This window comes from Dryobates pubescens, chromosome 17 (genome assembly GCF_014839835.1).
Source record: "Dryobates pubescens isolate bDryPub1 chromosome 17, bDryPub1.pri, whole genome shotgun sequence".
Classification (NCBI taxonomy): Eukaryota; Metazoa; Chordata; class Aves; order Piciformes; family Picidae; genus Dryobates; species Dryobates pubescens.
This window is the reverse complement of record NC_071628.1, coordinates 16,381,583-16,404,504: the sequence shown is the minus strand read 5'-3', so window position 1 is coordinate 16,404,504 and position 22,922 is coordinate 16,381,583. Positions and strand designations below refer to the sequence as shown.

General features: G+C 39.5%; 1 protein-coding gene across 2 annotated transcripts in view; it reads left to right on the top strand.

Annotated features, from left to right (window-relative positions):
• MYO1E (myosin IE) overlaps positions 1-22,922 on the top strand; it is an 87,354-nt gene that overhangs the window by 56,394 nt on the left and 8,038 nt on the right. For both annotated transcript variants that reach the window (XR_008462675.1, XM_054169286.1), the window contains exons 16-25: positions 58-139; positions 907-1,013; positions 4,939-5,037; positions 8,555-8,699; positions 10,810-10,924; positions 11,587-11,756; positions 12,188-12,333; positions 17,764-17,910; positions 19,452-19,609; positions 20,366-20,458. Coding sequence is in view for 1 of the 2 variants with exons in the window: in XM_054169286.1 (XP_054025261.1) it covers positions 58-139; positions 907-1,013; positions 4,939-5,037; positions 8,555-8,699; positions 10,810-10,924; positions 11,587-11,756; positions 12,188-12,333; positions 17,764-17,910; positions 19,452-19,609; positions 20,366-20,458 (1,262 nt within the window). In the remaining variant the exon portion in view is untranslated. The remainder of the gene's footprint in view (positions 1-57; positions 140-906; positions 1,014-4,938; positions 5,038-8,554; positions 8,700-10,809; positions 10,925-11,586; positions 11,757-12,187; positions 12,334-17,763; positions 17,911-19,451; positions 19,610-20,365; positions 20,459-22,922) is intronic.

Below are 22,922 nucleotides of genomic sequence, written 5' to 3'. Positions count from 1 at the left end.
CACTCCTGCATTGAATTGTCTTTCTATGACAACACTATTTTATTAATTCTTTCCTAGGCCTTTTATAAAGGCTCTGTTTCCTGAAAATCTTCAAGTGGACAAGAAGGGCCGTCCTACCACTGCGGGCAGTAAAATCAAAGTATGTCTAGCTTTGCTGTGTTGGTATATGCTTATATGGACATATAAAAGAAGGGAGTCTTCTTTTTTCCCCCTACTGTCCAGTAATTTTAAAGGATAGACATCAGGAGTATCTTGATTGCAAAGTGATTTGTTATTTCAGCTGTTAGAATCATGTTTGCCTAGCATCACTGTTCATTAAATGTTACGTTCAGCTGCATTCCCATGCAAATGAGCAGTTGATGGTAGTGATAATAGTACTTGCATGTGCATAATGAATGAGGCCCTTCACTCAGCCACTTAATATCCTACAATTAAGTATAGATGGCTGGTCTCTTCATAGTGCAGAAATACAGCAAGGCCTGATCCAAAAGCCACTGAAGTCAGCAGAAGTCTTTTTACTGGCTATAATGTGCCTTGTGTAAGGCAGGAAGTGTTAGAAGGCAAGCATCTTTTTGGAGACTGGTAAAATACATGCTTAGATTACACACTTGCAGACTGTGGAAACCGGTGTTTTTCCAACCTCTTTCCTCGTATTCCCCCTGGCAGTCAAAGTCACCTGATGCATCCCTGTTACTCCATACTTCTATTTAATAGTACCTTCTGTTTACTGATAAATTTTTCATAAGGTGCATATTATGCAAGGATACTTTGGTTGCTTTGGAGAAAGACCAAAGTCAGCTGGATCCAGTTAAATGAACCCGGAGCAGACAGTTGATAATTTTTAGAATTCTCTCACAGGATTACCCTGTTCAGCTCAAATTCTGTTTCTTTCCCTCAATGTTACAGAAACAAGCAAATGACCTTGTTGGCACTCTGATGAAGTGCACACCCCATTACATCCGCTGCATCAAACCAAATGAAACCAAGAAGTCTCGAGACTGGGAAGAGAGCAGGTATGGATAAGCAGAGTATGTAACAAAAAATAATGCTACTAGTGGGGAAAAAAAGAGAAAAAAAACCCAAACAAACCAAAAAACCCTCACAAAAAATCATAAATGGGTAATGATAGGTCATACAGACAAACAGAACTAGATCACACAGAATCACAGAATGCTAGGGGTTGGAAGGGACCTCAAAAGATCATCTAGTCCAGTGCCCCTGCCAGAGCAGAACCTTCAGAACTTAAATCTTGCATGACCTCCCCTAAACTTTGAAGGTAAGTTGTGCTCACTTAGTGAGCACTTAGTATATGCAGTTCTTAGTTTTCCTCCTATATGCTTCTGAAATAATCGTTTGCAAAACACACCAAAGGCATTGTACATCAGTTCTAACTTTTGTTTTATGCTTTGAAAACGGCTTGTGTTAAGTAGCTGAAAAACCAACAGGATCTCTGTATCTGCTTCTATGTATCAAACTTACCAAAAAGTCTCTATAGCCAAGAATATGTAAGGCTTCTGATTTTGCTTCTTAACTTCTAAGTTTAATTAGCCAGATATTTAAAGAGAATTGCTAGAATGTCATACTGGGTAGTTACATGGACGTGAAATAGAAGTCTAAATCATCAGCTTAGTTTCTTCCATCTATTTTAAGGCATCTTTAACTATATGATGCTTTATAGCATCTTATTATCTGACTGAGGTAGGCGATTGGTACAGTATGCATACCATGTGAGGTCCTACTATATGGTAACATTTACTACTATATACCAAATACTTTCAGTATTGGTAAAAGTGCTGGTTATTTTTATCACAATGAAAACACTTGCGAAGTCTGGTAAAAAGCATTCTTGAGCATATCAACCACACTCCAGAACTCACTTCCTGCCATTTGGCATACAGACTAACGTGATTACATGCAGATGTAGAGCACATACAGAAGCCACAACTGGGACTGCACTTTAAAGTGTCATTTAGGTCTTGGCTGTAAATGTAGACCCCCTTTTCTCTAGCTTTTCCACTCCTGAAAACCCTTCTGTGCAGCACGTGATTTTCTACTGAAACTGGGGACCAAAGGAGGAAAGTAAGTGATCATGTAAAAAAGTGTCTGAGACTTTTAACTATAAATTAGTTTAAGGGCTTTTAAAAGCAATCATTTACATACTGGAAAACAGGCCTATTATTGTGGAAGGTGTTGCTAGGAAACCAATTAAACAAAAACCTAGTCCTGAGAAGAGGCCAGTTTTCAGGAAACCCCTTTTAGAGCAAAAATGGGCAAGATTTCTTCTTGTTTTCCCATAATGAGGGAAATGCAGCAGCTACTGGTAACAAGTGAAGTATAAAGGACTATATACTATCAGCCTTGGACACAAATGGAAGTAGTTCTTGTAATGGCAGTATTTATTCCTGTTCAAAAATTCTAACATTCTCTCCCATTTCAAAGTGTGATTCCCTAGATAACTATGCTAGGACTTCACATAGGGGATTCATATGCAGTTAGTGACATCTCTGTAGTGTGGTATGAATAACAGCAGCAGGTTCAACTCAATCCATGACAAGCAGTTAGTGACATGGCTGGGGAAAAGAAATTTATATGCATATGACAACTCAAGCTTAACTCCATAGTTTCATGATTTGACTGTAAGGAAGCTGCATTGAAGGAAATACAAAGCATAACTGAGTTGCTGTGATACTTTGCTGAATGTTGGCCTAGAGGGTTTTTTTTTGTTTTCTTCTCTGATCACAGTGTTGGATCATATCTGTGCTGCCATAGCAAATGTGATGGGAGTAGCATATCTAATCTTACTAATGGCATATTACTAGATGGTGAAAATGTTACTGAAAAAGGAAAAACACATTCACAAAGACTGAGTTCATGCTCACAGAAGCCATGTCACTCCAGCTTTGTACTATTGCTGAATAATTCCAGAATATTTATCATCAAAACATAGCTCTTGTATGATATCTAAACCTTGCGTAATAATTGGGGTGTTCTTGCAATATGTTTTTTATTCAGGTCCTGGCACAGCCACTTGGACTTGTAGTCAGAATTGCTGCATTAGCTGAATTCCCAGACCCTGACCTGCTTGAGGTTGATGCCTGGAGTGTGCCTTTTCTCAGAAAGAAAAGGAAAACCAGAAAAATGTCTTAAATGCTCTGTTGCTGGACACTAATACTGGCAGGACAGTAAGAAAGTGGGAGTAATCCTGTTGCTCCAGTGCATTATTCCAGATGTGAGCAGGAGGGAAAGCTATAAACAGGAAAATGTATTTTTGTCCACCAACTTTTGTACCAGAATTCTTGGAGGGTGTTTATTCCATGAACACCGCAAGATTAAAATATGCAGTGTTCTTTATTATGAGGTAGCAGAACAGTAGCTTCATTTAGTAAAATACCTCTCATCATTGTTCTTTAAAAAGGAGAAATAACTGAAGGACTTGCCATTTGTAGCATGGGATTTTAGAAGTTTTTTTCAGTTTATACTCTTGAGTCATATGAAAAGAATGTCTTGGTTAAAAAAAGAGGGAAAAAAAAATCAATGGGCAATACTCTTCAAATTGAAATTTAATATTTCAAAATAGCTACAGAAAGAACACTGAGGGAACCAAGATTTTTTCTGGATTTGAAAAAAATCTTTGGTAACATTAGAGAAGTGTTGAGCAAAACGAAATTAAATGTCACCTTACAACATGTTACAGGCTTCCAAAAAACCCCCAAAACCTAAAAAATGCGCTTTTATATACTGTTTGTTAAACATACAGGACTAAAATAGTAACAGGCCTTGTATTTCTGACCAAAAGCTAAATCTTCTAGAAAATTGCCCTATAAAAGACCCATAACAGAAGCCCCTGAACAGCACTTGACAGCGTTAAAAGCTGACATTGCTTCTTCCAGCTACATGACTTAGATGGGGAAATGAATGAAATGGAAAGGAAAACAGCAAGAATCATACATTGTTAAGGAAGCTAACTAGAATTCTTCAATTAAATAGTAGACCACAGGATGTGCAAGGAGGAGCATAAAATATTGTACTGCAGCTCCAGAAAGAAGAAAAGGTGACAAAAGGAAGCTTTTTTTCCCCTTTGCTTTTTTTTTCCCTGCTTTGAGATTCATGGGGTATTTGTTCCCTGTTTAGAACCTAAGAGAACGTGTTTTGAATGAGGGAACTGTAATGGTGTTGGGATAATGATGTTTCAGTTAACATGTGCAGCAGAGTCCCTCTACAGCCATTAACACTTTATGTGGACTGGCAGTAGCTCAGTCTTTGTTTGTATTTAAAGTATGCCATTAACAAGTTTACCAGTGTGTTTTGGCCGGTCTTGTGCCTGTCTTCAAATCCTTCCTCTGCAGCATAGCAAAATCAGGAGGAATGTCAGCTTTTCTTGAATATATGTGCTTAGCTTTCTTCTTTCTGATTCTAGTGTATTGGAAGTTTTGGCATCTGGGGCTTTTGCCAGCTATCAGATTTGTCCCTTTCTCTGGAACAATCAAATAAGAGCTACTGTGTGCTATTGCTGATACTTGAGCTATGTAAAAACACAGGTGAAACCTGCAATAAAAAAACAACAAACCACAAACCAATTTTCCACTTCTTTGGGTGCCAGCTGTGTAATTGTACAGGGAAGAGTTACTTCTCCTTTTATTGATAATAACATTAGTTAACTAATTAATGCATGAATTTCTGAGAAGATGGGAAGTTAAACTAGGAAAACATGCTAAGGTAAATGTGCTAAATGTATTTCAGTAATGTAAGCAACCTGCCTTGAATAATTTTCCTACCATGCAATGTGCACGGTAGTGCATGAGAATAGATTCATATACCTGTGCATGAATTGTAGAAGTCAATTGTCTTTAAACACAATGTGGACTTTTAAGAGTACCTCAATCCTCAAATATGTTGAAATAAAATGGATTGTAAATCTTGCATTGTTTTTGCCCACAGGGTAAAGCATCAAGTCGAATACTTGGGTCTGAAAGAAAACATTCGAGTGAGAAGAGCTGGGTATGCCTACAGGCGGGTTTTCAAGAAGTTTTTGCAGAGGTAGGGGTTATACTAATTTTGAAGTATTTATTACAGAGTTGTTTCTGTGATGAGGAGGAGTCAGAGTTCCAAGTTTCAAAAGCTTTTCCCCTTCCACTTACCCTTTTCTTTTTTCCCCATTTACCTTTCTCACAGATTTGAAAGTGTCTTAAGTCTGGCTTTGTGTCATTTAAAAGTCTTTTAATTTTTCAGTAAACTTAACCTGAGACCTCAGTTCTTTATGTAGTGCTGTTCAGAGGGCTCCTCAAAGGGAGCTTTGAGTTATGAGCTACAGAGCCTGGAATCCCAAGCCTCTAGCTGCTAGTCTTTGTTTCTAATGTTACAGCTCTAGTTCTCCCAACTCTTCCTTTCCTGTGACAGAAGATAGGTAAAGAAATACATGCCTGCCATTCAGCCATTTCAGTGTAAAATGTAGCTTTATTTTAAATTGCTCTTTGTGTCCTTTGACTGGTGTTCAGACAGCTGGGAAATGGTTACAGCTCAAATCACTGCATCTGCTCACTCAATGGAAGCAAGTCAGCACTAAGACCAATCCTTTTTTCAGTGTCTTAGGACCAGCTGTTAAGATGATTAAGATAACTAGCTAATGAAATTCTCTTATTTAAGAGCAGTTTCAAGATTTATACTGCATTCATCTTGAGTTTTGTAGAAATTTGAGACATACAGCTAATAAGTGATCAGTTTGAGCACATGACAAACCTGCCTCTGTGGGAAATCTGTGTTACAGTTGAGAATACAAAACAGAAAAACCCAATTGGTTGTTGCAAGGAATGGAGTGCAGCTAATCAGTGCACAAAACAAAGCCACTGCTAATACAGAGAACATTCTAGTCATCTAGTAACAGACAAGCCTAAAATATTTTAAAGTATGAACTCAATTTTTGTTATGGAATAATTTTGAAGATCATGAAGAAAAAGGGATTTAAGCCCAGTGAATATGTTCTTCAGGTTCCAGTACTTAACACAGTCTGTTGCTGAGGCGGAATAACAGCTTAATAATGTGTATTAAATCCAGCCTCCACAGTTGTTGAGCTGTGAGGGTTGTGCAGCTCTAGCAAAAACTGCCTGAGAAGTCTGCACAAAGGAAAGCTACATGGTACCTCTGTAAGGTGGACAGATTTCTATACTTCACGTTGTGTAGAGATCCATAGGCCACCAAACCCATTCTTTATGGAATTCATCCATTTGGTGCAAATTAGTCATGGTAAATTTGAGATCTTGTTACAAGTAAAACTCTTCCTTGAAACTTTCCATTCACAGTTCCCTAGCATCCAGAACAAGCTCTATTCTGACACCCTGAGTCAGTGTGAGTAGAAGTGGGCTGAGACCTGGGATGGACAGGAAATGCATGCTGTACACTTGTTTTCATTGGGCGTTCCTTGGCAGCTCCACGTAAGTGGAGTTTTCTGGGCTGAATAGACTTTTATGTACAAAATTTACATTTGCATGCAAAAAGCCACAGTCACTGAGAAGGCCTATGTGTTTCAAAGCATAAGCAATCTGAAAGCTCAACTCCATACTCCCATATTTAGACACAGGACCTAACTGCTTACTATGAATTTATAATAGATGGTGTCAGTCATGATTTGAAATTGTTTCAGAAGCAATTTAAAACATGTTTAGAAGTTGTGCTGAAATCTTCTGTAAGATGAAATTACAAACACATGAAAAACCTACAATACACGAATAGTGATGTGGCTAGGGTATGGGAAGATTGCACAAGTGTGTTAGAGGAAAGTGCTATTTATACACAGTAGTGAACAGCAATAGCATTTTCATGTTAGAAAATTGTGACATTCTTCATTGGGGCATGGTATAGAATAACCTATTCTTCTGGCCTGTAGATGTGTCACACCAGTAAAATGTATGAAGTTAGTTTTAATTTATGCAAAAGGAGAATTTAAAATCTATTCATTTTTTGTACCTGAGAGCTTTACTTACATTAAAAGCTCCTAAAAAAAATTCTTCCCCTGTGCCCTCCTTTATAGCTCAGATGTAGGAAAGAATTCATAATGTGCTGAAATGTAGTGTCAGACTGTTGTGTGGAAGGTAGCAGTTTCAAATGCCTTCATTAGCATCAGCTCCTTTAAATTCAGACTTGCTTAGACCCACCTATAAAACTATATGAATCTGCAAAAGAGACTGTTGGTTAAATAAGGTGGAAGTTACTTGAAACCTAGCAAAGAGTTACAAGTCCATCTATTTATTCAATGATATGCCAGTAAATTAAATATATAAATGTACATATGTCTGCAGACAGGTTATGTTGAATATACGTTTATATTTAAGATAAGAACTACTTTGTTACAGGAGCATTGGTTAACTAATAATAGATTTGAACACAGCAGCAGCAGACCCTTTGGAATCCTACTGAATTATTCATCAGCTAGCTTTCTCTTTTCATACACATGCTATTCAGAGGTGTTTGGGGGTTGTGATATGTTCCTTTTAAATTGTTTGCTATTTTTCTGTTTGTTGTGTTATTTAAGTTGCATGGCACTGTTTCTGCTTCCTGGCTGGGTAACATTTTAGATATGACAAGAATGAGTAATGAATGTTCCCTTAATGAATTTTCTAACAATTTCTTGTGTCATTTCTGAGAACATTTTATTAGGAGCTGCTAAAATATTCTTAAGAAACGAGAACTTGGGAATTACAGCAAACTGAGCTTAATCACTTAATCACTTTTGTCATGGGTTGAATGGTTTACTAATCAGCATGACACTAAAAGGAGTTATAAAGAGTAATGGATGTAAAAATTCAGGGGGAAATTTGTTACAACATATTTATCTGTTCTCTGGTCTCATTGTCAAAGGAGTCTAAATAGCTGCTGCTAAAGAAGTTAGTTACCCATAGAGATGCAGAGGCAGTGCTTCTTGGTGGGCAGTGGAACAAGGCAGCTTTGTCTCTCCAGCCTGGCAGTTCCAAAAGCCAAAGTTAGGCCAGAAAAAGTGATCAGTTTAAAAAGGGTTGCAACCTGGCATCCACTCCAGTTTCAAGGCTTAAAGAGAATAACATGTGACAGGAGACTACTCACCTCTTCACATCAAAGATGTATCGTTTTAGCATTTGCCCATCTCCTTCCTTAGCCCCGTGTGGTCAGTTACCAGTGTTTTCTCTAGGTTGCGCCAGCACCATTATATCTTTCCTCTTGTACCAGAGGCACTCTGGGACAAAGACAAGAATGGGTCCTTGCTAAATGCAGACCAGCTGTTGAACAGGTGGTTTAGGAGCATGAGCTGGTCACTTGCTTAGAGGCAGCCTTTGTAAGAATAAGACAAGCAAAGAAGGCGTAAATGGAAATAGGCCACGTGGTTCAGAGTGAATCTAGAATACCAAGGGTGCAGGTAGTTTGGTCTTGCTAAACAAGTACCATCTAAATACTGTGTATTTTCTCACACATCAGATTTCTCTAAATCCTGCCAAAATTTAGTGCTTCCCCAGGGTACCACCAGGAGTCGGTGGCACTCTGCTGCTGTTTCATCCCAGGTTTTAATCTCTTCTCCTTGGTGGTTAAGGTACGCCATTCTGACCAAAGCAACCTGGCCTTCCTGGAAGGGAGAGGAGAAACAAGGAGTTCTCCATCTGCTTCAGTCAGTCAACATGGATCTTGATCAATACCAGCTTGGAAAATCTAAAGTCTTCATCAAAGCTCCAGAGTCTGTAAGTGTGGCAGAACATGAATATGAAATTACACCACAATATGAAATTATTTTGCTGAAATAAAAGGCCTGCACACTCAGAAGGTGAGCATTATAGCTGCTGAAGTGGGAGAAGCAGAAGAGTATACAAGTCAGCCTGGGTAGGTCTGTCACAGGTGCCTCAAGTATACAAGGATTCAGGCAGTTTTATAATGGGTACTATACGTAAGGACCCTGCGTGATTTTGACACTAATACAAGAAGCGTTAAGTGCATCAAGAAGAGGAGATTGAATATGAAGATGCTTGTGTGTCAGGTTGCACTGAGTAACGTTTGATCGGAGTGTGTCACAGCATGGAATATCATGGCATTAGAACATATCTGACCATTACCCCAAGAAAACAGGTCTCTTCTCAGTACAAGAACTACTGATGAAAATAGAACAGCCCCCAGTGGCAGTATGGATATGTTACACATGACTGAGTAAATCAGTGTTCCGGAGTGACTGCAACTCAGTGTCACACATAGGGAGGCATCATAATGCTGTTTTTATCCTGTGCTTGCTAGCACACAAAATCTGTTGGCAAAAAGTGTTTTTACATCAACTTCCAGGAAAGTTTGTTGATTCACATCTCTCAGTATCAAAGACAATCATCTCTCCCATGACTAAGTACTAGCTAAGGTTATATTACTTTGGAGAAACACATTTTAGATGGTCAATGAAAATATTTCTTTCTACCAAAGAGCATCTGTTGTGGTTGATCAGAGTGAGGGGAAGCTTTAAAATACATACTTTAGGAAAAGAAAATACCTTATGAATCATACTTTAACTCAGTGTCTTCACTGAACTTCCTCAGTTGCAGGTGCTAGATTATTTTTCATTGAGATTTTGCAATTAGCATTATTGTTAGGGAAGTCAGTGGCAAGTGTTCATGAAAGACAACTTTAATATTGTTACTCTAACCTCAATTGCACAAGGGCTTGATTATGGCTTGTTGAAGCTGAGAAAGTTTTTGTATCAGGAGCACTCGTGTGCTGAAACCCCATCTAGTGCTTGTGTGTTGTGAAGATTACATTTTTTTTCAGTAAGTTTGCTGTAGATGGAGAGTTGCCAACTGTGAAATAAGGGTTTATATGGGTGGCAGAAAGGAGGCTTCATTGTTTATGCTTCCAGCAAACACCTGAATAAATAACTCTGTGCAAGGGCAAATGAGGCTCTGTGGAAATGGCTTGCACTAGATCAAGTTTCTTTTCTAAAGATCAGTTGAATGGCATTGAGGTTTTTTAGATTTGCATGGTTTAGGGCAGCAAATTCAAAAAGGATCCTAAAGCCCAGGTGGGCTTCCTGATACACCTGCTTTTACTAGTATTAGCTCTTTTGGAATCTAGAAAAGTCCTGACAAATATTTAATACACAGAAGAGGGAAATAAGAAGGAATAGTCATGTCAGTGAGATGGTTTAGTTCTTTAATTGTTATCCAAATGCTCGTGCTGTATCCGTCAATAATTGTGAAGTTCTAATGCATTGAATGTAGAGATTTCAGTGGGGCCCGGGAAAGTCTCGTTTCTGTTTTGATGAATCAGCATTTTCTCTTGAGTTCTTGACAGCATTTTAAACCCCAAAATGTTACTATGTCATACTGAAATACAAGATCCTAGCTGTAAATCCTGCAGCCAGATGACAAACTTCACTGCTGGGAGAGAATCAAGCCAAGGGGCAGAAGAGTATGAAACCCAGACAGGAAATACGGTTGCATATTACACATTGCACAGATCCCCATAGGCATGGTAGCATTCTGACAACAGCAACAGAGATTTTGAAGAGCGTGAATATGGAGCCTGGATGGACACCCAGTGGAGAACCTTGAGTTGCACTGGTAGAGTATATCACAGAGAATCCATATTCCTGAGTATTCACTGAGTATCAAGATTAATGGGTAAATTGGTAAGAGCCAGAACCACTAAAGTTGTCAGAGACTTCCTCCAGAAAATGTTACCATTCAGATCTCAGATGCCCTACTTGAGGAGGCACCAACTTGGGTCTAGAGTAAAATACACTGGAAAGTAAACCATAGCTTTTTCTTGAACTTTCAATGTAAAATGTTTGGCCCACTCATTTGTCTCTTTGTACAGCTATTTTTATTAGAAGAGATGAGAGAGAGGAAGTATGATGGATATGCCAGGGCCATCCAGAAGGCCTGGAGGAAGTATGTGGCCAGGAAAAAATACGTACAGATGAGAGAAGAAGGTAGGTTGTAATTTCTGATGACCAGTATTTCACACGTAGTTTCAGCAACAGAAACAGTGCTACCAGAGACAAAGAAAATATAGAGCAAACCACTGCATTGCAAATGATTGTCTAGCAGTGACTGAAAATTGTTGGAACTTAAAGGTACCACTGATGAGTCTGGCTGCTCTGCGTGCATGGATTTCTTGGGCTACCCGCAGTTTGCTCTCAAAGCCAAGCCAGACCGTGTAGGACAGGGATCAGAGAAATTTCAGGGGAAGCAAAAAAGGAAGAGTTTCCTACAGTTACACAGGACCTACATTGTCTGTAGTTCATACAAATCAGTCCAGGGACTGTGTTGCTTAGTTGCATGTGGGACCTGGGTAATGTCAATAAACAGCATTCTGGGTTTGGGCAAGTTAATATTTAATTTCTAATGAGAAATTCCCTAGTTCCAGAAGTGCTCCCTGATTAATCAGAACTGCTGAGCTTAGCGTTAGGAACAGATACAATAATCACACGGATCCTTATATAAAGGATTGGGAGCAGTGCTTCGCTGTTCTTTCCATATTGGAAATAATTTTGTTATCAGTTACTCCCAAAAAATCTGCTTGAAACAGATCTTTCAGATCATAGATGTAGAAAATTGATGTTAATTGATGGTGGGTTTTTTTATATTTAAGCATCAGATCTGTTGCTGAACAAGAAAGAGAGAAGGCGTAACAGCATTAACAGGAACTTTGTGGGAGACTACATAGGCATGGAAGACCATCCAGAGCTACGTCAGTTTGTGGGCAAACGCGAGAAGATTGATTTTGCAGACACTGTAACTAAATATGACAGACGGTTTAAGGTAGGTTTAAGAGCAACATCCACCAATGATTAGTTCTGCTAGGCAGTTAGAGATGTCTTCACCATCCAATAACAGAAACTATCATCTTAGTGTCATACCAGCTTGAAAATAAAGTGTCTTCGACTTAAAACACATAGGGAAGGAGTTACACCCTTGTGACTGGAACACCGCCATTAGCGAACCTCTAGACCTATGATGAAGCCTTTACAGGAGGACTTGCTGGGCCGAAAAATACATTAGTTAGGAAATGGGAAACAAAACAGCTTTCCTGTCCTGTGCAGTCTGACTCCATAGTCATGTGATTTATCACATCAGTTTGGGGGGGGTTCACTTCAAAGACTAGCAATATTGCCCCAAATGCTCGTATATTATATATCTTTGGAACAGCATCACAAGACAAGTGCATTGATGTCCACAATTTTGCGTTTCAGAGCGTGAAGCGAGATCTTGTCCTCACTCCAAAGTGCATATACCTGATTGGGCGCGAGAAGATAAAGCAGGGTCCGGAGAAGGGCCAAGTGAAGGAAGTCTTAAAGCGAAGGTTGGAAGTGGAGAGAATTCTTTCTGTTTCTCTAAGGTCAGTACCTAGAAAATACCTTTCCATTCCAGTAAGTGTTACAGTAATAAACACTTTTGTTTGTAGGCAGTACACGAACATTTTCCAGCTAGTTGTTGAAATGTTTTGCTTACACTGGGTCCCACTTATCCAGTGAGTCCCCCAAAATGTATTCTGTGAAGCAATATATTCACCATGTACAAGCATATTCCAGTAAGTTTTTGGCTCAAGCTCAAGAAATAATTCTTACGTACAAAAGTACACCTTGTGTAAACTGTTTCCTAAAGGGTTGTTTCTTCTCTGGTGAGCTATTAAACCCTTTCTTTCTAGTTGGATGTCAAGCCAATCTCAGATGGTCTGAAATATCTGAGGTGTCCAAGAGAGCTGAAAAACCCAGCTAGGTGAACAAAACCATGAGACCAGTAGATTCTTGCCTATTTCATTTCATCCCTTTGAGGATGAGTGAACCAAGTCTCTGGATATTTCTGCATTCGTCATCACAGTTTATCAGAGCTGGTAGCTGAGGGTAATTTAAACCAGGGTAACAAGTGTGCTTTAAATGTTGAAATAAATTATTATTGTAAGAGAATAGAAAGCTACACTTTTCATATATGCTTAGAAAAAAGTTCCCATTAGCACAGCCAGAAATCATCTCACAGACATGATCCAGTACTCAAACACAGCTAAGTTAATGTTTTTTCAGAATTCTTTACAGCCCCTTCAAGATGAGGTAAAGGTCTGCAAGAAGTGTCTGCTCACAGTACCTTTTTCAAAACCTGTGGCTTATTTATCATGTATCTTTATAACAAAAGTTGCAACAAATAACTGTAGTAGATCCAGGTTAAAGATGAGAGTGGAACCTTTTTAAGTACTCCCAAGTTTGGACTGCGAGCTGTGCAAGCCTTGAACAGATTGCACACAGATGCTTAAACTGGGACGGTAGCATTCCGCAGACACAGTCACATTGAGTCAGCTAAAAGAAAGGCTGCCTGCCAAGTTAGTGAAAGCTGTTACACTCCTCACATGTAAATAACAGTTCCACAGAACCTTCTGAAGCAAAACACAATGTGCTTAGCTCACAGGAAACATGCATATTATGCTATGTCTAATAATATTTTGAACTTTGCCTATGGATTTTATTTTATTGTAAAACACATCTGGTAGATTCAGAACTACAGGCCATCAAACTGTCCAGCTATTCCTCCAAACCCAAATCCTAAAAAACCTGTGGGGACAAGAGGGTTTCCCCTGTTAGGATGTTAGTGTGGCCTGAGTCAGAATGGGTCTTAATCCAAGGGATCTCAGTTCTGAAGTGGCTTAGTAGACATACAACACTCTGGCTGCAGAGGCTGTAAAAGTTATTGCCGCTCTCAAATCTGAAACAAGAGTTAGCACTTGTAACACTCTGCAATTAGTAAGACCAGAGTGAAAGCTTCATTTCGTACATGTATTACCTTATTACCTACTATATTTTGGGGAAACAACAAATAAAACAACATACACAAAAACAACACCACCAAAACCCCCTAAAGCAGTTTTTCAGGTATCAGGCTCAAAGCAAAAATTGCATTTGCTCTAACTTGTATTCTCTCATGTGCCTTCAGAACTCCAGTTTATCATTCCTATAATTTTCCACACCTCTAAGACAATTGAATTCTGACTGGTTCAGAAGTGAATCTCAAACCTTTGTACTGGAAGAAATACAATAACATTTTCCCCAACCTTATCCACAATGGATTTAGTTCTATTTTGTATTGCAGCCTCAAAGTTTCAATTCTTACTTGAACTTATTTTTCATGTAATACTAATTTTAACCTAAGTCAATACAAAATTAAATTTATTTTAAATAGAAGGGAGAAAGAGGATAATTGAATTCTTGTATTGCTATGTGAAAAATACCTCTCAGGAAACCCATGCACAATGGATGGATGTAAGCTCATATCAATACATTTATGCATAATAAAGGCAGGATAATTGGCACTATCTACATGTATTAACACTGCCTAGCAATTTAAATTACTAAAGGAGTTGCAATTTAAAGTGCAAATGCCCAGCTTGGCATCCTGAACTTGGGTTCAGGGTACTGACAATGACAACCCCTACTCATGAAAATGTTTTTGCATTTTTAGTAACAATAAATAACTGAGCTTTATAATTCATCTGATAAGGAGTGACATGGGACATCCTAACAGTATTGTGCAGTCAGACTGCCAGGCTGTCTTGTTAGCAGACAAGACTGCGGACTGGATAATATTTACTGTAAGGCTTAGGCTTTTCTTGCATATCTTGTTCCCAGAATCACACACAGAATCACCAAGGTTGGAAGAGACCTCAAAGATCACCAAGTCCAACCTGTCACCACAGACCTCATGACTAAACCACGGCACCAAGTGCCACGTCCAATCCCCTCTTGAACACCTCCTGGGATGGTGACTCCACCACCTCCCTGGGCAGTCCATTCCAATGCCTAACAACTCTCTCTGTGAAGAACTTTCTCCTCACCTGCTGAGGCTTTAGATTTACTTAATGATAGAAAAGGGGGTCATGCTCTTTCTCTCTGTTTTTATAGGATTCTCATAGCAATTTTGAATACTAACCAGGTATGTTTGTGGTTTCATATACCCTTTTCCAAACTAAGGGAAAGATTTCAGAATTCAAAATGAGATTACAGATCACATGGTTGGTAGGTAGATATTTAGGCAGTGATGCAACTTATCCTTTACCTAATGCTTCAAGTGTGTTAGAATTGTGTTTCACACCTGACAGTCAAGAGCCCCATGAAGCTATTTTTTAAATCTGCATACAAAGGTACTCACAGTCTGTAGAGGGAACTGTATAGTCTCCAGTAACCAGGTGAAAAGTGAGGGTCAGAAAATTAGCCCTCTTCCCCTCTTTCAGATTTATAGTCAGCAAACAGGAGAATGAGTTGGGAGGAGCATGCCCACAATGGAAGGCTGTTGATTGCTAGGTAATTAGGTTCAGGAAACAGTGATTAGGGCAAATAGACTTAATTTTCTCTAACAGAAGGCTCTTTTTTTTTTTTTCCTGAGATGAATGTTCTTGGAGTTCCTTATGTCCTTAATTTAGTTTTGGAGTTACCCTGAAACATTGAAGCAGGAGTGTATAGATTTAGTTGAGATATCATCACCTTCTTTGTGTGAAGTATTGCTTGCAAACCATTGAAGGAAACTATTTCTTAATAACAAGCAGGTAACTTTGGCTTGCCCTTCACCTGGCTTCCAAAGCAACCTGCCTGCTTGTCCACAGCCTTACACACTGCAATGTAGACATTCACATTTTTGAATTCTGTATGCTGTTTTTACAGAAAAAAAACGTTGAAAGCTCCTAACAAATACTGATTCTAAATACAACAGGATTTGAAGTGAAACAAATAATTGATACTCAACAGGCAATGTGCTTTTGTCGAGCAGGTATTCTTTATTGCAGTGCTGAGGAACCTCTTCCTGAGTCAGTATCACCTGAACTTCAAATGAGCAAAGTTTTTATAGCCCCCAAACATTTCCAAGAAACAAAACATTCATTATTTTTCTGAGAACTCATAGGTTAACACCCCTCCCTTGGCTGTTATAGTCCTTAGGTGGTCTCTAAGGACCTCTGGTGGTTGTTTACTTCCTCTACTCTTCATCACTAGTTTTTCTGTTGAACTTTAATCTTCCTGGTCCTTTACTCCATTTGTGATCAGTCCCGGAAAGTTCAGCCATGGATCTCTGCTCTGGAGATAAGCTCTTCTCAAAAGATTACCAAATGCTTACATATATTGCTAATGATTGTTTTATGGCTGGTAATTCTCCATGAGGCTAAAGTTGAACTTTTGCTTCAGAAAGGTCCATTTTTCCAGACACAAATACAAAATGAGAGTGCCTTTTTCACTTAGTAGGTGATATGCAATGTATTGAAATAAATTGTCATTATAAAATGGTACCTTCTGATACTAGTAATGGCAGCAGAAGATTGACTAACATCAGTGACAAAGGAGCAGAAAATCTTGGCTTCAGGCTCCCTGCAGTGGACTAAACAACTATGAAAATAAGCCACATGTTTTCTGCCAGGAAATACTTAACTGCCAGGAATACCCAGCTAATGCTCCTTTCTTCAGTGGCTGTTCTCCACTTTGTGAAATACCATGTTGATGATGTGGTAATTGTTTTGTGTCATAAGATTAAGTAATTCTCAGGTCTACACAGTTGTCTAAAGTCCTGTGCTGTCTCTTCTGATAGCTACACTTTCCCACACTATCGCTCAGATGGCTGCATGGAGATATGGGTGAGACATTTAAAAGGAAGGGATGCACAAAATTCATCTACCAGGGAAGGTCAAAGGGTGGATTCCAGCATGAGGGCTCATGAAAAGAGAGAGAGGAAAGGCTGTTTCTTCTGACTGCAAAGCAATATTAACTTGATTTAAACTGATTATGAAATCACACATCAAAATAGAAATTTCTTGTGGGTAGCTGCTCAAGGGACAGTCCCCTCCCTCCGTCATTATGCTTCCACCATTTTCTTGTGTTTGATCTAAGCATTGTGCTCCCATTCAGTGACCTGGTTCTGTAAGCTCAGATGGGATGGGCTGACCAACTTCAAAATACAATTTGTGTGGGATAAGCAAATTGAATCAGAGCATCCTATGGTTGCTTATATATTAATCAAGTCAGGAAGTAAGGGAAGGAGCCATGACCTCCATTTTCAGGTCTTGCAGTTTTCTTTGGAAAGCTTTGTTTATACCTTTTAGTGGAGAAGACACAGAAGCAGACAGACACTAATGTAGTTAGAGCTAGGAAGTGGTAGCCTGCTGTTAAAAGGAAGAACAATGCACATATAAACACCAGCATGCTGCAACAAGAGTAATTCTGGCTAGGAGTGACAGAACTGGTTGCGGGGGGCGCTCTGAAGAGCAGGAATCAGTCTTCCAGATTACTGATGTGGGCGTCATTTACTTTGAAGTGGTTTGCAGCATCCTCAGCAGGAGTTGAGGCAGAGGTGACAATGGAACCAAACACGTGTGAATTTTATACTGTGTTAAACCAGTCCAAACTAAAGCTGGTGGAAATTCCACATTTGCTTGCTTTGGGGTTTCAGTCTTTGTTTAGTAACTTTCAACTTTCCAATTCACCTGTAATCACAAGTTTTGACATTTTTGAAAGCAGTGGACTGGAGCTGTAAGTTTAATAGCACATACGCTTTTTCTGACAGTAATCACTCAAAAATGGCCAAGTAGTATTCCTGTCTTTCAAAAAGGATTGTTTCCAGTATTCCATTATCAACTCCTGAAAAAAACAACCAACAAACCTGTTCTCAGAAAGCAAGACTCTATAACTGATGCTGCTTGGGCTCAAAAACTAACCATGAGTAGCGCACAAATGTCATTGTAATGCTGATTGTATTTGCTGATGAAATTTTAATCTGGATGGTATATGCTGTGGTTTCTTTTCAGCACAATGCAGGATGACATTTTCATTCTACATGAACAGGAATATGATAGTCTGCTCGAATCGGTCTTCAAAACAGAGTTTTTAAGCCTCTTGTCAAAACGATTTGAAGAGAAAACGCAAAGAAAGCTACCTCTGAAATTTAGCAATATGTGAGTTGTCTTTTCCTATAGGCTTTTAAGAATGAAATATTCTTTGTTCTTGTCACCAAGGCAAATGAGTGAATGCCCCTTAGTAAGTCCTGACACTGTATTTTAAACTAATAAGCAGCAGCAGTGTGAGAAGCTGTATGTGCAAGGAGACCAGACTTTCTGAGTAGCTTATCAGAATAACAAGTTAGGATTGTACCTGGCTTGTCTGCCACTTTCCACTGTCTGCATGGAGGAGTTGTCTTCATTCTAGTGAACATCAGGCTCAAGGGTCTGCAGCTTCATGCTACCAAGTAGCTCTGTGCTAGGAGAGCTGTAGCCCCACAGCAAGGGCCAAGCCAGCCACTGCACAACTAATGTGCAGTCACAGTGCAAGCTCTCTATCCCTGTCATGGCTGTCTCCTGTCATGTGAAGGGGGCATCCTCTTCTAGCTTCTTAGTCTTAACCAAGGAGTAGAAGCATCATGATGAAGAGTTTGAAACAGTTCTGGAGACATAATGTAACAATCTGAAATTCTGGTTTGTTGTGTGGACAGAGAACTTGCAGGGTGAAAGGCTAATTCCAAAGGCGCCTTATTAAGTAAACAATTTAGAAACAAGCCTGGAAAGCTACAGAACATTTGATGTGCATTTTAGCTGTAAGCACATGCTGGAAACTAAGCCAACAAACATACACTTCTGTGAACACTCCTACCTACTAAGCAGATTAGCAACAGCAGGCCTTGGATTCATGTTCGTTTCCTTTGAAAAAGTGGAAGAATTACAAAGGTAAGAGGAGATTATTATTTTAGTTTGGAAAGAGTGTAGGAGTACAACTGAGGTGTGTGACATTCTTGTATACTTCTGTATGCTGGAAATCCAAAGCCAGGAGCAGGAATACATTTTTTGTCCGTGTAAGATGTAATGTGTTATCCCTCTGGGGTCTTGGCCAAAAGGAAAGCATCATTTCCTTAGATCACACCTGAGTGCAGCTCAGAGCAGATGGAGAGTGTGGAAATGCTGGGAATGTGTGTGCATGTAAAACCATTTAAATTGTAAAGATTGATGTATGCAAAAATGTTTACTCCCAGCACAGGCACAAGGCCCACTCCTAAAGCATGGACTGGTATACAGCAGTATGCCAATGCACACATGCACAAAGCTAGTGTATATATACAGGAGCATGCTTACAAAGAGAGCACTCAAGCTTGCTCCACTAGAGTCTGCTGAAAAGGCAGTGACATTTGATGGTAGACATATCTCTTACTCAGACCTCTGCCCATTTTTCTTCAAAGCTCACTGTACTTTCCTGTCCTTTCCAGGACATCTTAAATTTCCTTCGAGTAGTTTTACTGGGAATGTTAAAACATCCTTTAAGAAGACCATTTAGAAGGTGTGAAAATGAGATGTAATTAGGTGGTTTATGTCTGCTAAGTCACTCGGGGAATACAGATTCTCAGTCTAAGCTTGTTATATTTCTAAGTTATCTTGTCAAGTAATATTGTCCTGATTTCACATAGGAATGTTATGTTTTTTTAATTCATGGGTCCATGTGCTTATATTAGACTTGAAATGAAGCTGAAAAAGGAGAGCTGGGGGCCCTGGAGCAGTGGTGGGTCTCGACAAGTGCAATTTATGCAAGGCCAAGGAGATATAGCCATTCTCAAGCCAAGTAATAAAGTGCTGCAGATCAGCATTGGACCAGGGCTACCAAAGAATTCTCGTAAGTATGAATTTCCTTCAGAAATTCAGAGCATGGTTGACCCTTTTTCTCCTTGCTTGCCTCCTGCCTCAGCATATTCTTTTATTATTTCTCTCTAACACTCCAAAGAAGATCCAAGTTATATATCCTAATGATACAACAGAATTCCATGCTGGAATTTTGTTCCTTTTGCTGTATACCAACTGTTTCTGAAACATCTGAAATACTCTGCCCTGTGACAATCATGTGACAGAGTATAAATGGCACAGTTAGCCAAGCAATTTGGAGAGAAGTCTTCTGCTCTGCTCTGAGCTCCTGCAGTTCATACAGTCTTGCTGATGAAGAAAGGTCTGCATCAGGACAGGACAAGATGTGATAGGAGGAAAAGTAACCTTTCCAAAGACTGTGCTGCAAATATACCAGCCTCTCGGGTTTTGTGTCCTACATTTTTCTCACGCTAATTTCTGATCAGAAGCAGTATAGCCAAAAGTACTGCTGTGCCAGCTATACCCAGCTTACAAGGCAGTTCATAAAACTAGGTCTTTTGGGTCTCATTTACTGTAGCTTTGAGACAGCTGAACTGGATCACAAAGGGAGAACTAGCCTAATTCCTTCTTGTTGCACCTGAGCTTTAGAACAACCTGGTCAATACTATGGCAGTTAGGTTTGTTATTTCTGGAGATCAGCTCTTTCTGCTCACAGAGTAGGGGTCTGACAGCCAGAAGGACTTAGCTAATTAATTGTGAAAGGTTGTGAAATGTTGCTGGTTTCTTTCAGGTCCTACCAGACGGAATTTTACCCAAAGTAGAGGGTATTCCAACAAGTCTCAAAGTCAGACTTACCCTATGAGAGCTGCACCACCTCCACCTGGTAAGTCCTCTTAGCCTCAGGCAAAACCAAAATTCCAAATTGAGGCTTTCATTTTATTCGTGTTATCTGGTAATTTTTTACCTGTTAAAAAAGTCGTAATGAAGGTCCTGTCTGGAAAACATACATTGTAAGCAATTTATGAAGTGTACTGCAGACAGTCAAACTGGTGTTCCACCTGAGATACCCTGGTTGTCATGGATGCTGGCATGTTCAGCTACTGAGCATGAGATGCTGAATCTAAAACTAACCCTGTCTCCTTCTCCAGCTTCCCTGCAAGGGTAAAACCTATACCCTTATCAGGCAATGAAACTGCTTTCAGTGCCAATAGACAGTAGAATGTAATTTACATCTTAATTGTCCTACCCTGTTAGGTAACAACTTTTGTGTATGCTGAATGCTGAGATGTATCAGCTGTGCCAGTAAGCAGCAAGGCTGTTCTATATGGGACTGATGTCATTAGGGTGTTTCACTTCTGCCCTTGAGAGATAGGATTAATTTAGCCTGTGAACTCAGAGAGCAGAACAATATTGCATTGACTCAAGATTTCCCAAATGTTTTTTCTTTTACTTATACTCCCAGACTGCTGTTTGTTTGGTTTGGTTTAACAAAGGGCTCTCCTTCAGTCACCAGCTGTTTATTGAGAAGCACAGTGCAAAAGCTGTAAATTGTGTGTGCAGCCAGCCTTGGTCACCAAATTAACCAGACAATTCCCAATCCTTATTGCCATGTAAGTCAAACTAAGGACTGCATGATCTGCAAAAACTGCTTGTAGTAAAGTGAGAAATTACTGTAGTTAAAGGAGTTGACCTGTCTGCAGACACAGTAAATAATCATCCAGGATGATTTAAAAAAGGCAAGCCTGTTCTGTTATTTTCAAAACCTCTTTCAGCAGTTCTTTAGCTATGCAAAAAAGACAAAAACAGTGGCTGAAGAAGTCTTGTGTGTGCAGACTGAGCCCAAACTTGCTTCAGGTAGGCAAAGTAGTTTGTATGTAGATTTGCACACAAGTCAAGTCCAAGGCACCAGTAGATGCTTGTATCTGTAGTGTAGTCTTTTGTAATGGTAGATTCATCTAGCACTTACGACAGCTCCTGAACAGACACATCAACAGAGACTTCTAACTAGAAGAGCCTGTCTTGTGTGCAGCAAGACACTGTGCTTTTTGGATGGGATTGATGTCATCAGGGTACTTCATCTCAGGCCTAGAAAGAAACAATTAATTTAGCCTGTGAACTCTGAGGCAAGAATATTATTCTACTGACCCACCATTTCCTAGATGTTCAGCTGTGGAGCTGAACTTGATGTTTATGACCAGTGAAACAACACTGTATTGGTCATGCAGGATCACAGAATCATAGAATTGTCAGGGCTGGAAGGGACCTTAAGGATCATCTAGTTCCAACCCCCCTGCAGGGATACCTCACACTAGATTAGGTTGCTCAGAGCTCCATGAGCCTGGTCTTAAAAATGTCCAGTGTAACTTCTGAAAGTGAAAGCTGTGTTGATCCTTTCTGCATTAGGGTATCATATTTGAAAGGTGATTAAAAGCGGTTTATACAGACCTCAGATGAATTACCATAGCATATTTTGTTTGTTTTTTGATTAAAACCCTGTTGTCAAGTAGCCAGTGGTAGCTGGAGAAGTAAGACTGCCGACAGCGTTCCACTTAGACCATCCAGGCTTTTTGGGCACATTCTTCCTTGGAAGTCACTGAGAATTCTCTCCCTCCTGCTCTCACAATGTGGGAAGTAACACCCTTGATCATTTCAAATGTATTCTGCTATTTTCACTTCTGTTGTGAAATTAGCAGGCCTGTAGCTGAACAGGCTGTATGTTCAGAACAAAACAAACCTTTATATAAATATAATGTATGTGTCATACTAGCCTGGCTTCCAGAATGAGTTTTATATATCATTTTATGAAGCTCTGCAACAGTATCAAGGGAATAGCAGAAGCAAAGACTAGCTGTGGAATGCAGTAAGGTTTTCCTAAGTCTTCTCTCTGCAAAACTGTTAGTTCTGCTAATTTTCAGCAGCATTAAGTGAGTTGATTTTTAATATAAGCATAGCTCCCATTTTGTTCAGTGGGAATTTTAGGAATGTAAAGCATGTAGAGTTGAGCTCCTTAGGCCCTGATCCTGCACACAGCCCAGACATGGGTGCCTTTATTTTGAATTAGAGGCATGATTATTTAAAGCCATTTACCTTTATCACCACCTATAAAACTCAAACCACAGCTCCCCATCACCACTACCACCCCACCTTACCCCGTGGAGGAAAGTCTTGCTGGTTAAAATAGACAAATACAGCAACTTAAAAAACAGTCTACCTGTTGTTCAGGGAGTTAGATGGAGGTTGAACTTATAAAGAGACCCCCAGCAATTCTAGCTAGCTTTAGCTCTTATCTGAGTAACATCTTATGCATTTTTTTAAACAGAGGTAGGGTGATTACATTCTAGCTAACA